Below are 18,818 nucleotides of genomic sequence, written 5' to 3' on the forward strand. Positions count from 1 at the left end.
TATGTAACAGTGAAAATGTATAAAACAATGTCAATGTAATAAGCGTTAGATTCTGTTAATAAGAAGTAAAAATTAAAGTCTCATTCAATAGTATCGCTAATATAAATAAGCAAGCATAAAATGTATTGGAATATGTTCTAAGATCTTTGAAGCTCAGGGTTATAAAAGTTCAAGCTGTAATCAAGAATTGTGACATCATTAAATGATACCAGTTTGCAGAGTATAAAATCACTCTGTACATTCGGAATATTTTAGTTTTGACTCTTTCCAATTGTAGCGTGATTGTGGCGCGTAACTTATGCTTCTAACTAATTTTCCAAATTCAGTCCAATTGTGAACTAATTACAAAATCAAAATGTACAGTGTTTCAAAATTATTAAAGTGCTCGAAAATTGTATCTCAAAATAATGGTTTGCCCCAGCATATTCGATGTTTAACTGTAAGTGCTATTCGAAGATCAAATTTGGAACAAATTATTTCACGGAGAGATGAGTTTCAAACTCGACATATTGGTCCTAGGGAACATGAACAAGCAGAAATGTTGAAGACAGTTGGATTTCAGGTAAGTTGTACTACAAATTTTTTCAGGCGTTAAGATACAATAACAATTTACTTGCAGAGTCTCGGCGATTTGATAGAAAAAGCCGTGCCTGCCAATATTCTCCATAAATCCGACCTAAAAATAGAAGAACCCCTTGGTAAGTTGAAAATTTTGTTAGATCTAAAACGCGCTCAATTTTTAACTTTTCATTGAAAGAATAATTTAATTTTGGTCAAATGTTGACTGATCAACATATTTCTGATAACGCAAAATATTATATTCTATTTTGTAGTTTTAATGTAGATATAAGCTATAAGGGGTATTATTTCACAAAACGTGAGAAGTCACGAGACTTCTTGCTATTATCTTAAAATTCGATAACCCTTGCATAGTGTCAAATGATCAACGATACGCAACCTTATATTGCGTATTCATTTGGAAATCAAACAAAATGTTAAATTAAAAAATGTATAAGATAAAATGATGAAGTAAATATTATCTTATTCATTGATATTATTTAATAAAATGAGAGTTTTAGTAAACAATATTAGAAATTTTAATATACGCTCTATTAGTTTAAGAAGATAGCAAGTCAACCTTTATTTCCCGATTGCCTATCCTGGGTCAAAAGAGGTCATTCTCGTGCAGCGGGTTTCACATTCACGTGATTTTAATCAATGTACGGAAAATTAATAATATTTGTTTCCTTAACTTTTATTATTACACTATTATAGCTTATATCCAATAACACACTGTTACAAATACGTTATAAATAAAAATTATACTTTAGTTTTTCTTGCAAGATATAAACGCGTACAAAATGTGAGAAATATTAAAAAAAAAAACATTGAAACAATAAGATTTTTCTTTTAGACGAGTACGAACTTATGAAGCAAGTTTTAAAAATTTCGGAAAAGAATGAGATATGGCGCTCTTACATCGGAATGGGATACCATAATTGTTGCGTTCCACACACCATAATGAGAAATATTTTTGAGAATCCCGGATGGTAAGGCTTCGAAGATTTCAAGAGAATATTAAATGGTTTGCATGTATCACGATAATAAAAAAAATCTTTATGATTACCACAGGACTACGCAGTACACTCCATATCAACCTGAGATCGCTCAAGGTAGACTAGAAGGGTTGCTGAATTATCAAACGATGATATGCGATTTAACGGGAATGGAGGTAGCAAATGCCTCATTATTGGACGAAGGAACAGCAGCTGCAGAAGCTTTAGCCCTTGCTTGCAGGCACAACAAAAGGAACAAACTGTTCGTCTCGGATAAGACACATCCGCAAACCATAAGCGTGATTGCTACCCGAGCAGCATCCCTCGGTTTAGAATTAGAGATCGGAGATGTCTTCAAGTTCGATACAAGTGGCAAGGACGTTGCTGGTATACTTCTGCAGTATCCTGATACTACTGGCTCCATTCACGATTTTTCTGAAGTCGTTCAAAAGGCACATGCCAATGGGGTACGAATTAATTAATCTCCTCCTTTATATTTCACCGGAATTTCAATGCTTGATTTGCAATTTTACAGAGTCTCGTCTGTGCTGCTACCGATTTACTTGCACTGGCCATACTTAAACCTCCGAGTGAAATTGGAGTTGACATTTGCATAGGGACGAGTCAGCGTTTTGGAGTCCCTCTCGGCTACGGCGGTCCACACGCAGGATTTTTCGCTTGTCGCCAAAAATTGGTTCGTTTAATGCCTGGAAGAATGATCGGTGTTACCAGAGATGCAAACGGACGAGAAGCGTATAGACTGGCGCTTCAAACTCGAGAACAACATATCAGAAGGGATAAAGCTACTAGCAACATTTGTACCGCACAGGCCTTATTGGCAAATATGTCCGCGATGTATGCAGTATATCATGGACCAAACGGCATCAGGGATATCGCTTCAAGAGTTCATCATTTGACGCTACTACTCGCAAAGGCCCTGCAAGAAGAAGGAAACCAAATAAACAACAAGCATTATTTTGATACCATTCAAGTAGTCCCTAAAAAGATTACCTTGTCCCAAGTTCAAGAGAATGCCAAGTCAGCCAGGATAAACCTTCGGTGAGGAATTCTACTGCCGTTATTGCAGACATAGTGATAGAAATCTTCCTGGAACGTTCCTGACACTATGCGCCTGCATTAGTGATTACTGCTCGTCAAATTAATAATATTATAATAAACAAAATTAATTTCAGATATTTCTCTGGTGGAGCAGTAGGTATTTCCCTCGATGAAATCACCACGATCCAAGATGTCAATGACCTCTTGAACGTGTTCTCCAGTAACTTCAAGATCGAGGAATTATCACGGGACCAATCCATCTTGAAAGACAGTCTTGTCAATTCTCCTTTTAATAGAACTACGCCATATTTGCAGCATCCGGTATTCAACAAGCATCATTCGGAAACACGGATTGTACGATATATGAAATCGTTGGAGAACAAGGACGTCTCGCTTGTACACAGTATGATACCATTGGTAAGTTCAATGAACTTCAACAATTATTAAAGGATTCACTGACTTTCTCTCCTCAACTGACATATGTTTCTATCGTTGTATCGTCTTATTCAGGGCTCTTGTACAATGAAGTTGAATTCTACAACGGAAATGATGCCATGTAGTCTTCGAGGCTTTACGGAAATACATCCTTTCGCGCCAATTGAGCAAGCAGCCGGATACCAGCAGTTGTTCAAAGAACTAGAGAAAGATCTTTGCACGATTACGGGCTACGATAGTATCAGTTTTCAGCCTAATAGCGGTGCTCAAGGAGAATACGCTGGATTACGTGCGATACAGCTTTATCACGAGTCTACCGGTAACAAACACCGGCAAGTTTGTTTAATCCCGATTTCTGCACATGGTACAAATCCTGCATCTGCTCAAATGGCGGGCATGCAGGTAGAACCTATCATGGTCCGCAAGGATGGCTCTGTGGACATAGAGCACTTGAAAGCTATGATTAACAAATACAAAGACACCCTCTCCTGCCTGATGATCACTTATCCGTCGACGAACGGTGTTTTTGAAGAAACGATAGGCGAGATATGCAAATTGGTACACAATGCTGGTGGCCAAGTTTATTTGGACGGTGCTAATATGAATGCACAAGTTGGTCTCTGTAGGCCTGGTGATTATGGCAGTGATGTGTCCCATCTTAATTTGCACAAAACATTTTGCATTCCACATGGAGGGGGAGGTCCTGGCATGGGACCTATTGGAGTGTAAGTAACTCAACTTGGTCTTATATCATCGTTCATTCTCTAATAATATGTGCTATTTGCAGAAAGAAACATCTGGCACCATTCCTTCCAAATCACCCTGTAATAAATTGTTCTGAAAACAAAAATACAACAATACATGAATCTGGTGCAGTTTCTGCTGCTCCGTTTGGATCGTCGGCCATTCTACCAATTTCTTGGGCTTACATTAAAATGATGGGGCCTAAAGGTTTGCGCAAAGCAACGCAGGTTGCTATACTCAATGCTAATTATATGAGCAAACGATTAGAAAAGTATTATAAAACGCTGTACAAAGGTAACACGGGACTCGTGGCTCACGAGTTCATATTAGACATAAGAGATTTTAAGAAAACTGCAAATATTGAGGCTGTTGACATAGCAAAGAGGTTGATGGATTATGGTTTCCATGCTCCGACAATGAGTTGGCCTGTAGCAGGTACTCTCATGATAGAGCCTACAGAATCAGAAGATAAAGCTGAATTAGATAGATTTTGCGAATCTTTGATCAGTGAGCATTTTTCAATTACCTTTATAAATGTAATTTCAAGATAAAGTTATCTCTTTGCCTTTGCTCTTTCAGGCATTCGGGGAGAAATTGAAGATATAGAAAATGGTAAATTAGACATAGCTAATAATCCGTTGAAAATGGCACCACATACCCAGGAACAAGTTATATCGTCGGATTGGAACCGACCATATTCACGGGAACTAGCAGCTTTCCCAGCTGTAAGTAATTTTATTATCCGTCAACGTTTTTCCTTTATCTTAAGCAGAGCTAGCATTACTATACTCCTTTAATATTACAGTCGTTCGTAAAAGGAAACAAAATCTGGCCTAGTGTTGGTCGAATAGATGACATATATGGAGATAAGAACTTATTTTGCACGTGCCCTCCAATTTTACCAGAACCTTGAATATATTTCAACAAGTATTCTTCCTATAATGTCACCTTGATTTGTACAGTTAATTATAAGACTATTTAATTATTTATTTTAATTTTTATACATATTTGTTATTTATGTAAAATTATAGATTTTACTTACACTTAAACATACATTACTTAAATCTGAAGAATTTTCAACATACTGTGAAACTCTCATTACTCGAACTTAACTTAGATACAAGGTTTTATATACTACAGCTAAATATATGATGAGTAATAAATTCTAAAAAATAAGGTACAAGTAATAATTTAAACACAGTGCAAAGAAAACTATTAACATTAGTTACAAAAACCTTATAGCTCTCTAATATTGATTTGGAACAAATCCATATTTACAGCCATAGTCAATTTATAAACTCACTCATTTTTACATATACATATATTACAAACCAGGCATTAAATATGCAATATTATCTAGCATGTGAGATAGTGTTTGTGGCTTTGCACCGTTTGTTTCGGGTATTTGTTGAGTAAGACATATCAAAGGCCCTAAAGCACAGAGTAATGAATCCAATAAAACTGAGAGACTGCCTGAAACAGCAATTTGGCCATCATGCTCCTTCAATCTCTCACCAATAATAGTTAAACTTTCTCCAAGCAACTTAAGGTGTGCAGCTACATCAATAGGTTGGGTCCCAACAATCTTATACATTCCTGTTCCAATTAATGGCTCATTCACAAGTTCTTTTCCCATTTTATTTGATGGTGGAGATACTGGAATACTGCCTATAACTGAAGGTACACCTAACTGAATAGTCTTTTTAGAGGATTTAGATTCTTTTCCGTTACCTGTAAATAAATAGTTATCAGTCATTTGTTACATGCTTAAATTAGTGTTATCTTTACCAATTTTATTAATAAATTTTTTTCTGGATGCTGGTGATGGCATTTTCCAAATTGGCTCATCTTTATTTGCAGCAATTGCATTTGGCTTTGCTGCTAACCGTTTGGCTCGTCTACGCCAATTATATTTCTCAAGGTTTGGTACTGTAGCCCAGAGCTCTCCCAATCGTTTGGAAATTGATGCAAAATCTATTTAATGATGTACATATATTACATTAAATATTTGAGAAATATTTCTACTATTAAATCAGTTTACTGCACATACCCATATAAGGATATTGTTCTATAAGTTCTTGTCTAATTTCCTTTGCCCACAGCATATAAGCAGTAAATCTTGTTTTCTATAAACAGAAACACAAAATATAATAAATTATTTTTAAAAAATTGATAAAATCAAATAAAATGAAAATCCAGAATTAAATTTTGTTTACCCCTTTATCTTTTCTCTGTGCTTTCATTCTACCAATAATCTTTCCATCTTTGATTATTAGTTTTTTTTTAGACTTTTCAAGCATATATAAGCTATTCGCTTGTGATGATGGAGTTTCATGTCCAGGTGGCTCTAATTTTCTAAAACCTCCTTCTCTATCATCTATCATCAAAGGATCAACTTCATCATCACTCCCAGAATCCATGCTATATCTGTCATCTTCATGAATCTCATTTGCATCGTCTGAATCCGATTCTGAAGTTTGCCCATCATTTTCAAATACAGGCTCCTGTTTAAGTTTTGGTATATTTTGTGATCCAGAATTTTTTCTGTGACGATTAACATTTGGCATAGGGGAGCTGGTTGGAACAGAAGGGATGTGCTGAGAAGGTGCTTCATAACGATCTAGCAATTGTGACTGGATCTGTTGAGTTTTCTGTCGCTTATGTTTTTCTGAGAAGTCATCAGGGGATTCAAAATCCACAAGCTTTGATGATTTTTTTCTCACGCGTCCACTGCGAGAGATTCCAGTAACCTCTAAATCTGAAAAATGAAGACGACTGCATCTTGCCAAGAAAGATAGAGGGTCCAAAATACTTTTTGGTAGCTAACATTTGCTTACTAAAGTTATCAATCAAAACTGCTAACTACTTAAAGAAACCCAATAAGATTTAAAGCTGCATTCGTTACTGGAGAAGATTATAAGAAATCAACATAACTTTATCAAAAAATTCAAACGAAAGCTGTCAATTACAGTAAACTGTAACATGCTTTTTAAAAACATTTTCATAAGCATGTATCATTTTTGAATTTTAACCTTATTTTGTACATATTTAGTTTGTTGATACTTCGCTACAGCAGCGCCATTGACTTAGGACGCAATATGAATTCAACATTTAAAGGAATTTACCACTTCTACTAAATAGAATTCTAACATGCTAAGAATAAAACAAGCATTACAATAATCTACGAATCTAATCTAATGATAACATTCATTTTTAAAATGAAAACATATCTCTCACCGTCAGTTTTTTGACGTTTAGGTGATGGAAACACATCCATTCCAACGCTGCTTGGGTTTTCAATGTAATGTTAACTGAATCAGGTTATTCAGGTTAAGCTAAGATAGGTAGTGGGGAGGAGGGCTTCCATGCATGTATCCCACTGTTCGGAGCAATCACCAATCATAGACGTACTCTATATTTCTTGATTTCGCGCGCTTTTTACCAAATGCGAATAAAGTAATTAAAATTTATTTGTATTGTCAGCTCTTAACAACTTTATTTAGCCTTGAATTATTTAAAAAATAATTTTAAAAATCCTTAAAATATATACTTTTTATGGGCTTTATGAAAGAAATTTATTAAACTATCATAAATACAATAATAGAAATTATTATAGTACAAAATAGAAGTCTTTATTTAAATTGCAATAACAATATTATATTGTTAAATGTCATCCTCTTGCTGCCACCCATCTTCATTGGATAGAAATCTTCTTTTATGAGTAGTATTCATGTAAGGCCTTAAAGCCCATTCTGTATCTGCACTAGAAGCAATATCTAATGTCCCTAATTTGATTTCATACAGCTTTAAATTAAATCTAGGTCCAACTTCTGTAAGCTCCAAATCTTTCCCATTTATTTTCTTATAAGTATGATGACGGAAACATATGTAATCATCATGATTGGCAAAAGTAATTACTCTTTTGCTATCCTCTTTAGGCACTGGGAACAAATACCGTAAAATATTCTTTGTTCTTTCAGCAAGTACGGTTGTAAAATTATGGAATATTAAATGTGGATATTGCTCTGACATAGTTCCTATATCAGGTATATCATGTCTCATTATAACATCTGACATGGTAAAATAAGCTGTAGGTCCATAAGGTAAATGACAAATGACTAATGAGTCAGGAATGCCACGATGTTCATGAACAACAATAAAATCTGTTACATCATTTGCACGACAAGCGTGAATTAGCTGTTTCATTTCATAATTACCACGATTCATTCGTTGTGAATTAGGAAAAATTAACCGAAGTTCTTTGACAAACATTTTTAACCTGGAGCTCGGATCGCGAGATGTGGTGATTACAATTTTAGGATTCTCAACTCCAGCCCATCGATATTCATCGTCCTCATTATTAGCTACGGCACCTCCTTCTTCTGTTCCTATACTAGTTGCTAGCTGTGGTCCTGCATCCTCAAATTCCGTACGCTTTTGTACACGTAAAGCAGAATTCCTTAATTTTGGGTGGATAGGAATATTTTCTTCCAAACATCGTTTTAGCTTGTCCTTTTTATCCTGAATATTTCGAATTTTATCCTGTATAGATTTTCTATACAAATATTCACGGCGTAATCTTGCTTGTCGACGAAGCATTTTTATATTGGATTTACTTAATTACAAAGGTTATGTTTTTCACGTGCATCAGACATCAGTCTATAGTATTTTGGCTAACTTCATTCTATACACTGACCGGCATAATCGGCATGATGTATGGCGTCCCTCAATGCATTTAGGAACCGCACCGTGCACACCAACACAATGACAGTGAGATAAGAATGTATATTGGTGTATATGCATACTATCAGCGTAAACTATCGGTCAATTTTTGCAGTTTTTCAGTGTAATTTATTTATACGTATACAGTTATACATTGACACTTCGCTATCATTGTGTTGGTGTGCACGGTCTCTATTGGGATCTGACACGTGGGCGGAGTCTATATATATAGATAAATAAAAAAACGAATATGGCGCATGAAAGCCTAAGTGCCCTAAGTGTCTAAATGTCTATTGAAATTACAGGAGGGTTATAATGATTTCGATGGAAAATATCTGTACAAACTTTTCTCCCAAATTCAAAAGTTTTAAGGTTTTCAATAATAAATTGCAATTTATTGAAAAATATCCATAAGAATCAATGTACAACCAATGCCAGGTATGGCTTTTTCTAATGTTTCGATGCATTTAGGAACTGCTTTAAAAAGACACCAGCGCTCTTACTATGTAGTGCTAATACGCGGGCCTATGTATAACTCATCCTCGCTTATCTCGTATATACACAATGGGAAATTAAATCATATGTAGCTCAGGCATCAGATAGTGTAGTAATGAATTAAATAATATAATTCAACCCGGGACAGAAAACTATAGTATAATTAACGGGAATCCGTATACCGACATTACAGGGCGAAAACTATTTCGCATGCAGCGTCGTCATTTGTTGACGGATTGTAAAGTTATTACAGGTTTTTGGAAATGCCAGAAGCTTATCTACTAAGTTACGTTAGGAAAATTAACAAAAAATGAAAAAAATTTTTTGTTTAAATAAATATATTAACATTATTGAGAAACAACAATTAAATCGCAAAATACCCCAACGTACTTTACTAGATAATGTTCATACGTTTCCAAAAAGTCCACAGAAATGCAAATCTGTCAAGAAATGACGATGCTGCATGCAAAATAAATAATGGAAGAATTTCTTGTTCGGGAAGTCGCCAACACGAAATTCTTCCATTATTTATTTTGCATGCAGCATCGTCATTTCTTGACAGATTTGCATTTTTGTGGACTTTTTGGAAACGTATGAACATTATCTAGTAAAGTACGTTGGGGTATTTTGCGATTTAATTGTTGTTTCTCAATAATGTTAATATATTTATTTAAACAAAAAATTTTTTTCATTTTTTGTTAATTTTCCTAACGTAACTTAGTAGATAAGCTTCTGGCATTTCCAAAAACCTGTAATAACTTTACAATCCGTCAACAAATGACGACGCTGCATGCGAAATAGTTTTCGCCCTATAATGTCGGTATACGGAATCCCGTTAAGGTGTGGTGTGCTCTTGGCACTTCTACAAGATTCCCAAAGATCAGAATATTAATTCGAATCATTTACTAATCGGAAGGGATCTTGTAGAAGTGAGCCCCCCCACCACGACAAGGTGGCACACCGTCGGGGAGGGAGGCGGCGCCGCCTCACCTGAAACAAAAAGAAAACAAAAATATACTTGAAAAAACGAGTATTCAACCCGAAATGTGGAAGGATTTTCAAGGAAAATATTCTCACATTTCAGATTCTAATTAGGAATTTCAAGGACTGACAAAGATATAAATTAATAAAGCATGCTACACAAAGTGAATGAATAGAGAAACTAACTAAATTGTTACTTCTTTCTAGCTGTTAATTGAAAAGCTTCCTCCTCTCGAGCGTGAATGTTAATTCACACAAAGGTCAACCAGATCATGACTGATGCTCTCCTCAGTGACTAATTACCCTTACATTCTTTGTCCCTTGGTGTGGATCCGAGTTGTCACACGAAGAACTACTACGTCGAGGAAACGATTTACACATCAATAAAGATGGACCCCTATTAGGTGAACTTAATGAGCCAACGTCGAGAGTCCACAAGGACAAAGTAAGTAAGGGTTGATAGTCGCTGAAGGAGGATCAGCCCGAGCCAGTTGACACTCGAGAGTCCACTTCTCAATAAACACCTGTACTTGAATTAACAATGAATGAAAATAATAAGATTAAATTTATCTATCCTTGAAATTATTTAAATAAATGTGGACTTAAGTAAACAGACTGGTAATTAAGCCGTGGTCGTTGACAGCCTTGTCCTACAAGAGTCTTCCTAAAACATAAAATAAATTAAACAAGTATGAGAAATAAAAAAATAAATTATTTGCCAGTACGTCCTCTCCCGATGATGTCCCGATTCCAAGTGAGGGTTTGACTTGGTCCAACCCAGGATGGCAATGGCGCATGATTAGTGTTGGATTTATGTCGATATTGGGAAAATGCGGTCACTATCTATGGCTCTCTCCCGCTCCAACTGAAACAGAAAGAAAACAAAAATATACTTGAAAAAACGAGTATTCAACCCGAAATGTGGAAGGATTTTCAAGGAAAATATTCCCACATTTCAGATTCTAATTAGGAATGTCAAGGACAGACAAAGATATAAATTAATAAAGCATGCTACACAAAGTGAATGAATAGAGAAACTAACTAAATTGTTACTTCTTTCTAGCTGTTAATTGAAAAGCTTCCTCCTCTCGAGCGTGAATGTTAATTCACACAAAAGTCGACCAGATCACGGCTGATACTCTCCTCAGTGACTAATAACCCTTACTTTCTTTGTCCCTTGGTGTGGATCCGAGTTGTCACACGAAGAACTACTACGTCGAGGAAACGATTTACACATCAATAAAGATGGACCCCTATTAGGTGAACTTAATGAGCCAACGTCGAGAGTCCACAAGGACAAAGTAAGTAAGGGTTGATAGTGGCTGAAGGAGGATCAGCCTGAGCCAGTTGACACTCGAGAGTCCACTTCTCAATAAACACCTGTACTTGAATTAACAATGAATGAAAGTAATAAAAGTAAATTTGCCTATCCTTGAAATTATTTAAATAAATGTGGACTTAAGTAAACGGAGAGTGTTTACTTCCTATTCCTTGGTAGTCTTGTCCTATAAGCGTCCTTCCTAAAACAAAATAAATTAAACAATTATGAGAAATAAGAAAAGAATGTATTTGCCTGTACGTCTTCCTCCAACGACGGCTCGATTCCGAATGATGGTTTGACTCACTCCAACCCAGGTTGGCAATGGCGCATGATTGGCGTCGGTTCGTGTTGGATTTATGCCGAAAATCGACAATGTAGTCACTACCCATGGTCCTCTCCCGATCCAACTGAAACAGAAAGAAAACAAAAATATACTTGAAAAAACGAGTATTCAACCCGAAATGTGGAAGGATTTTCAAGGAAAATATTCTCACATTTCAGATTCTAATTAGGAATTTCAAGGACAGACAAAGATATAAATTAATAAAGCATGCTACACAAAGTGAATGAATAGAGAAACTAACTAAATTGTTACTTCTTTCTAGCTGTTAATTGAAAAGCTTCCTCCTCTCGAGCGTGAATGTTAATTCACACAAAGGTCAACCAGATCATGACTGATGCTCTCCTCAGTGACTAATTACCCTTACATTCTTTGTCCCTTGGTGTGGATCCGAGTTGTCACACGAAGAACTACTACGTCGAGGAAACGATTTACACATCAATAAAGATGGACCCCTATTAGGTGAACTTAATGAGCCAACGTCGAGAGTCCACAAGGACAAAGTAAGTAAGGGTTGATAGTCGCTGAAGGAGGATCAGCCCGAGCCAGTTGACACTCGAGAGTCCACTTCTCAATAAACACCTGTACTTGAATTAACAATGAATGAAAATAATAAGATTAAATTTATCTATCCTTGAAATTATTTAAATAAATGTGGACTTAAGTAAACAGACTGGTAATTAAGCCGTGGTCGTTGACAGCCTTGTCCTACAAGAGTCTTCCTAAAACATAAAATAAATTAAACAAGTATGAGAAATAAAAAAATAAATTATTTGCCAGTACGTCCTCTCCCGATGATGTCCCGATTCCAAGTGAGGGTTTGACTTGGTCCAACCCAGGATGGCAATGGCGCATGATTAGTGTTGGATTTATGTCGATATTGGGAAAATGCGGTCACTATCCATGGCTCTCTCCCGCTCCAACTGAAACAGAAAGAAAACAAAAATATACTTGAAAAAACGAGTATTCAACCCGAAATGTGGAAGGATTTTCAAGGAAAATATTCCCACATTTCAGATTCTAATTAGGAATTTCAAGGACAGACAAAGATATAAATTAATAAAGCATGCTACACAAAGTGAATGAATAGAGAAACTAACTAAATTGTTACTTCTTTCTAGCTGTTAATTGAAAAGCTTCCTCCTCTCGAGCGTGAATGTTAATTCACACAAAGGTCGACCAGATCACGGCTGATACTCTCCTCAGTGACTAATAACCCTTACTTTCTTTGTCCCTTGGTGTGGATCCGAGTTGTCACACGAAGAACTACTACGTCGAGGAAACGATTTACACATCAATAAAGATGGACCCCTATTAGGTGAACTTAATGAGCCAACGTCGAGAGTCCACAAGGACAAAGTAAGTAAGGGTTGATAGTGGCTGAAGGAGGATCAGCCCGAGCCAGTTGACACTCGAGAGTCCACTTCTCAATAAACACCTGTACTTGAATTAACAATGAATGAAAGTAATAAAAGTAAATTTGCCTATCCTTGAAATTATTTAAATAAATGTGGACTTAAGTAAACGGAGAGTGTTTACTTCCTACTCCTTGGTAGTCTTGTCCTATAAGCGTCCTTCCTAAAACATAAAATAAATTAAACAATTATGAGAAATAAAAAAAGAATGTATTTGCCTGTACGTCTTCCTCCAACGACGGCTCGATTCCGAATGATGGTTTGACTCACTCCAACCCAGGGTGGAAATGACCGCATGAAAGGTGTCGATTCGTTATAGGGTTTATATATATCGTTATTGGATACGGGGTCACTATCCATGGTCCTCTAGCGCTCGACCTGAAACAAACAAAAAAATTAGAATAAATTTGGAAAAAAACGAGTATTCAACCCGAAATGTGGAAGGATTTTCAAGGAAAATATTCCCACATTTCAGATTCTAATTAGGAATTTCAAGGACAGACAAAGATATAAATTAATAAAGCATGCTACACAAAGTGAATGAATAGAGAAACTAACTAAATTGTTACTTCTTTCTAGCTGTTAATTGAAAAGCTTCCTCCTCTCGAGCGTGAATGTTAATTCACACAAAGGTCAACCAGATCATGACTGATACTCTCCTCAGTGACTAATTACCCTTACATTCTTTGTCCCTTGGTGTGGATCCGAGTTGTCACACGAAGAACTACTACGTCGAGGAAACGATTTACACATCAATAAAGATGGACCCCTATTAGGTGAACTTAATGAGCCAACGTCGAGAGTCCACAAGGACAAAGTAAGTAAGGGTTGATAGTCGCTGAAGGAGGATCAGCCCGAGCCAGTTGACACTCGAGAGTCCACTTCTCAATAAACACCTGTACTTGAATTAACAATGAATGAAAGTAATTAAAGTAAATTTGCCTATCATTGAAATTATTTAAATAAATGTGGACTTAAGTAAACGGACAGGTAATTAAGCCTTACTCGTTGACAGCCTTGTCCTATACTTGTCCCTTTTAAAACTTAAAAAAATTAAGCAAGTATGAAAAGTAGAAAAATAATTAGGATATTTGTCATTACGTTCTCCTCTGATGACGGTTTGACTCCAAATAATGGTTTGTCTTTATCCAACTGATGGAGAAAAGGGTACAGGGTTGGTATGAATTCCATATCGAATATATATCGATATTGGACAGTTTTGCCACTAGGAATAGTCCTCTTCCACTCCACCTGAAAATAAGAAATGTTAATAAAATTTGAAAAAACGAGTATTTAACATGAAATATGGAAGGTTTTTCAAAAAAAATATTTCCATATTTCATTTTATAATTTGGAATTTCAAGAACTGGCAAAAATGGTATTTAATACGAAGATTTTACCAAAAACATACGATTATAAAAAAAAGGGAAAATGGTATTTGATTCTAGTTATTAATTGAGATGCATCTTTCTCTCGAGAGAGTGAACGTTAATTCAATTGAGTTGTGCCTTTATTAGTTGAACTGGACATATGGGAAGATAGAATCTCCGTGGAAAATGAAGTTGAGGTGATTCTCTTTATTTTAAAAGGAATTAAGAAACCTGAAAATGATACCCTACCTAATACCGAAAACTATAATGACTATCTAATTCACAAAGCTAAAGAGCCTACATATAACGCCAATCTAAACCTAATGAAAAACAGAAAATACGCGCAAAATAGAAATAGACGATACGGAGGATCTGAAAAACATTAAAAACAAAACAAGAAATGATTTTAACCGAAGAATGGCCAACTGTAACCTACTGATAGGTTTTTGGTCATTCTTTAGTTAATAAAAAAAATTTCCACGGTTTTACCCGTGGGACTCACTCATTCAGCGAATTCCCAGCCATAATTCATACGTATTCTGCGATAATACCGAAGATGGGAATGGTGATGTTGATGGCGATTATAATGGAGTTTATGATGACGATGGAGATGAAGACGCTGACGTTATGCACTCACGAAAAAATAATTTTTAAACGGCACTGCGCGAATTCTTTTTAAGGTACACTTCTCGCGACAACCGCACTACGCGACGAGCAGTTCACGACTGTCACTACAGATTCTGATTTTTAAATCAGCAGTGCGCTACGCGATTTCTTTTAAACGTACACTACGCGGGAGGACCGCACTACGCGACGAGCAGCTCACGACTGACACTACAGACTCGGATTCTTAAATTAGCAGTGCGATACGCGATTTCTTTTTAACGAACACTACGCGAGAGAACCGCACTACGCGATGAGCACTTCACAACTGACACTTCGAGACTTGGATTTTTAAAATAGCAGTGCGCTACGCGATTTCTTTTTAACGTACACTCGGGACAACCGCACTACGCGACGAGCAGTTCACGACTGACACTACAGACTCGGATTTTTAAAGTAGCAGTGCGCTACGCGATTTCTTTTAAACGTACACTACGCGGGAGAACCGCACTACGCGACGAGCAGTTCACGACTGTCACTACAGATTCTGATTTTTAAAGTAGCAGTGCGCTACGCGATTTCTTTTTAACGTACACTACGCAGGATAACCGCCCTACGCGACGAGCAGTTCACGACTGACACTACAGACTCGGATTTTTAAAGCAGCTATGCGCTACGCGATTTCTTTTTTATGAACAATACGCGAGAGAACCGCACTACGCGACGAGCACTTCACAACTGACACTTCGAGACTTGGATTTTTAAAGTAGCAGTGCGCTACGCGATTTCTTTTTAACGTACACTCGGGACAACCGCACTACGCGACGAGCAGTTCACGACTGACACTACAGACTCGGATTTTTAAAGTAGCAGTGCGCTACGCGATTTCTTTTAAACGTACACTACGCGGGAGAACCGCACTACGCGACGAGCAGTTCACGACTGTCACTACAGATTCTGATTTTTAAAGTAGCAGTGCGCTACGCGATTTCTTTTTAACATACACTACGCAGGATAACCGCACTACGCGACGAGCAGTTCACGACTGACACTACAGACTCGGATTTTTAAAGTAACAGTGCGCTACGCGATTTCTTTTAAACGTACACTACGCGGGAGAACCGCACTACGCGACGAGCAGTTCACGACTGTCACTACAGATTCTGATTTTTAAAGTAGCAGTGCGCTACGCGATTTCTTTTTAACGTACACTACGCAGGATAACCGCCCTACGCGACGAGCAGTTCACGACTGACACTACAGACTCGGATTTTTAAAGCAGCTATGCGCTACGCGATTTCTTTTTTACGAACAATACGCGAGAGAACCGCACTACGCGACGAGCACTTCACAACTGACACTTCGAGACTTGGATTTTTAAAGTAGCAGTGCGCTACGCGATTTCTTTTTAACGTACATTACCGGGACAACCGCGACACGCTACGAGCAGTTCACGACTGACACTACAGACACGGATTTTTAAAGCAGCTGTGCGCTACGCGATTTCTTTTTAACGTAAACTACGCAGGAGAACCGCACTACGCGAAGAGCACTTCACAACTGTCATTACAAAATCTGCTTTTTAATTCAGAAGTGCGCTACGCGATTTCTTTTTAACGTACACTATGCAGGAGAACCGCCCTACGCGACAAGTAGTTCACGACTGACACTGCAGACTCGGATTTTTAAAGTAGCAGTGCGCTACGCGATTTCTTTTAAACGTATACTACGCGGGAGAACCGCACTACGCGACGAGCAGTTCACGACTGTCACTACAGATTCTGATTTTTAAATCAGCAGTGCGCTACGCGATTTCTTTTTAACGTATACTACGCGGGATAACCGCACTACGCGACGAACACTTCACGACTAACACTAAAAGACTCGGATTTTTCAAACTGCACTGCGCGACGCGATTTGTCTTTAACGTACACTCGGGACAACCGCACTACGCGACGAGCAGTTCACGACTGTCACTACAGATTCTGATTTTTAAATCAGCAGTGCGCTACGCGATTTCTTTTAAACGTACACTACGCGGGAGAACCGCACTACGTGACGAGCACTTCACGACTGACACTAAACGACTCAGATTTTTCAAACTGCACTACGCGACGCGATTTGTCTTTAACGTGCACTAGGCGGGACAACCGCGACACGCTACGAGCAGTTCACGACTGACACTACAGACTCGGATTTTTAAAGCAGCTGTGCGCTACGCGATTTCTTTTAAACGTACACTACGCGGGAGAACCGCACTACGTGACGAGCACTTCACGACTGACACTAAACGACTCAGATTTTTCAAACTGCACTACGCGACGCGATTTGTCTTTAACGTGCACTAGGCGGGACAACCGCGACACGCTACGAGCAGTTCACGACTGACACTACAGACTCGGATTTTTAAAGCAGCTGTGCGCTACGCGATTTCTTTTAAACGTATACTACGCGGGAGAACCGCACTACGCGACGAGCAGTTCACGACTGTCACTACAGATTCTGATTTTTATATCAGCAGTGCGCTACGCGATTTCTTTTAAACGTACACTACGCGGGAGAACCGCACTACGTGACGAGCACTTCACGACTGACACTAAACGACTCAGATTTTTCAAACTGCACTACGCGACGCGATTTGTCTTTAACGTGCACTAGGCGGGACAACCGCGACACGCGACGAGCAGTTCACGACTGACACTACAGACTCGGATTTTTAAAGTAGCAGTGCGCTACGCGATTTCTTTTAAACGTACACTACGCGGTAGAACCGCACTACGCGACGAGCAGTTCACAACTGACACTTCGAGACTTGTATTTTTAAAATAGCAGTTCGCTACGCGATTTCTTTTTAACGTACACTCGGGACAACCGCACTACGCGACGAGCACTTCACAACTGACACTTCGAGATTTGGATTTTTAAATCAGCAGTGCGCTACGCGATTTCTTTTAAACGTACACTACGCGGGAGAACCGCACTACGTGACGAGCACTTCACGACTGACACTAAACGACTCAGATTTTTCAAACTGCACTACGCGACGCGATTTGTCTTTAACGTGCACTAGGCGGGACAACCGCACTACGCGACGAGCACTTCACGACTGACCCTACGAGACTCGGATTATTCAAAAGGCACTACGCGACGCGATTTCTTTTTAACGTACACTACAGTGACAACCGCACTACGCGACGACGACGAGCAGTTCACGACTGACACTACAGACTCGAATTTTTAAAGTAGCAGTGCGCTACGCGATTTCTTTTTAACGTACATTACCGGGACAACCGCACTACGCTACGAGCAGTTCACGACTGACACTACAGACTCGGATTTTTAAAGCAGCTGTGCGCTACGCGATTTCTTTTTAACGTACACTACGCAGGAGAACCGCACTACGCGAAGAGCACTTCACAACTGTCATTACAAAATCTGCTTTTTAATTCAGAAGTGCGCTACGCGATTTCTTTTTAACGTACACTATGCAGGAGAACCGCCCTACGCGACAAGTAGTTCACGACTGACACTACAGACTTGGATTTTTAAAGTAGCAGTGCGCTACGCGTTTTCTTTTAAACGCACATTACGCGGGATAACCGCACTACGCGACGAGCAGTTCACGACTGTCACTACAGATTCTCATTTTTAAATCAGCAGTGCACGACGCGATTTTTTTTAACGTTTACCACGCGGGACAACCGCACTCCGCGACGAACACTTATCGGCTGACACTATGAAACTCGGATTTTTCAAACGGCACTGCTCGGCGCGATT

The 18,818-nt window shown here is 38.2% G+C and overlaps 3 protein-coding genes and 1 long non-coding RNA gene across 6 annotated transcripts; 1 reads left to right on the forward strand and 3 right to left on the reverse strand.

The window, feature by feature from the left end:
• The first annotated feature begins 5 nt into the window (after positions 1-5).
• LOC136784375 (glycine dehydrogenase (decarboxylating), mitochondrial) lies at positions 6-4,741 on the forward strand. The gene is made up of 10 exons (XM_066744987.1): positions 6-562; positions 620-698; positions 1,415-1,550; positions 1,633-2,023; positions 2,092-2,615; positions 2,750-3,032; positions 3,126-3,775; positions 3,838-4,301; positions 4,374-4,519; positions 4,600-4,741. The coding sequence occupies exons 1-10, from the start codon at positions 356-358 to the stop codon at positions 4,705-4,707; spliced, it is 2,988 nt and encodes a 995-aa protein (XP_066601084.1). The 5' UTR covers positions 6-355; the 3' UTR covers positions 4,708-4,741.
• Positions 2,135-2,708, reverse strand: LOC136784380 (uncharacterized). The gene is made up of 3 exons (XR_010824407.1): positions 2,568-2,708; positions 2,379-2,493; positions 2,135-2,263 (listed from the first exon to the last, which is right to left on the reverse strand). It is a non-coding gene; the product is annotated as an uncharacterized lncRNA (long non-coding RNA).
• On the reverse strand, positions 4,741-7,115 carry LOC136784378 (HMG box-containing protein 4). Of its 3 annotated transcripts, XM_066744991.1 has the most exons (6): positions 7,032-7,099; positions 6,632-6,947; positions 6,011-6,546; positions 5,845-5,920; positions 5,583-5,768; positions 4,744-5,525 (listed from the first exon to the last, which is right to left on the reverse strand). In XM_066744991.1, exons 3-6 carry the CDS (start codon positions 6,359-6,361, stop codon positions 5,119-5,121), a joined length of 1,020 nt encoding a protein of 339 aa, XP_066601088.1. In that variant the 5' UTR covers positions 6,362-6,546; positions 6,632-6,947; positions 7,032-7,099; the 3' UTR covers positions 4,744-5,118. The 3 variants fall into 3 exon arrangements, with proteins under 3 accessions (XP_066601087.1, XP_066601086.1, XP_066601088.1); XM_066744990.1 differs by lacking the exon at positions 6,632-6,947 and having other exon boundaries at positions 4,741-5,525; XM_066744989.1 differs by lacking the exon at positions 6,632-6,947 and having other exon boundaries at positions 4,742-5,525; positions 6,011-6,552; positions 7,032-7,115.
• A 193-nt stretch (positions 7,116-7,308) lies between these two features.
• On the reverse strand, positions 7,309-8,460 carry LOC136784393 (U3 small nucleolar ribonucleoprotein protein IMP4). Its single transcript, XM_066745013.1, has one exon. It carries the CDS (start codon positions 8,391-8,393, stop codon positions 7,458-7,460), a length of 936 nt encoding a protein of 311 aa, XP_066601110.1. The 5' UTR covers positions 8,394-8,460; the 3' UTR covers positions 7,309-7,457.
• Positions 8,461-18,818: the final 10,358 nt, after the last annotated feature.

Source organism: Prorops nasuta, unplaced genomic scaffold, assembly GCF_024137725.1.
Source record: "Prorops nasuta isolate Cenicafe-Biocafe unplaced genomic scaffold, Cenicafe_Pnas_1.2 PNAS00053, whole genome shotgun sequence".
NCBI lineage: Eukaryota > Metazoa > Arthropoda > Insecta > Hymenoptera > Bethylidae > Prorops > Prorops nasuta.

What these genes read in the sequence shown, in the direction of transcription:
- LOC136784375 (XM_066744987.1), top strand. Translation starts at nt 356, where the DNA reads ATGTACAGTGTTTCAAAATTATTAAAGTGCTCGAAAATTGTATCTCAA. An exon ending in TACACAGTATGATACCATTG is followed by an intron (nt 3,033 to 3,125) that starts GTAAGTTCAATG and finishes CGTCTTATTCAG; the next exon opens with GGCTCTTGTACAATGAAGTT. An exon ending in ATTTTGCGAATCTTTGATCA is followed by an intron (nt 4,302 to 4,373) that starts GTGAGCATTTTT and finishes TTGCTCTTTCAG; the next exon opens with GCATTCGGGGAGAAATTGAA.
- LOC136784378 (XM_066744989.1), bottom strand. Translation starts at nt 7,071, where the DNA reads ATGGATGTGTTTCCATCACCTAAACGTCAAAAAACTGACG. An exon ending in TAAACGTCAAAAAACTGACG is followed by an intron (nt 6,553 to 7,031) that starts GTGAGAGATATG and finishes TTCATTTTTCAG; the next exon opens with ATTTAGAGGTTACTGGAATC. An exon ending in AAAATTTATTAATAAAATTG is followed by an intron (nt 5,526 to 5,582) that starts GTAAAGATAACA and finishes ATTTATTTACAG; the next exon opens with GTAACGGAAAAGAATCTAAA.
- LOC136784393 (XM_066745013.1), bottom strand. Translation starts at nt 8,393, where the DNA reads ATGCTTCGTCGACAAGCAAGATTACGCCGTGAATATTTGTATAGAAAA.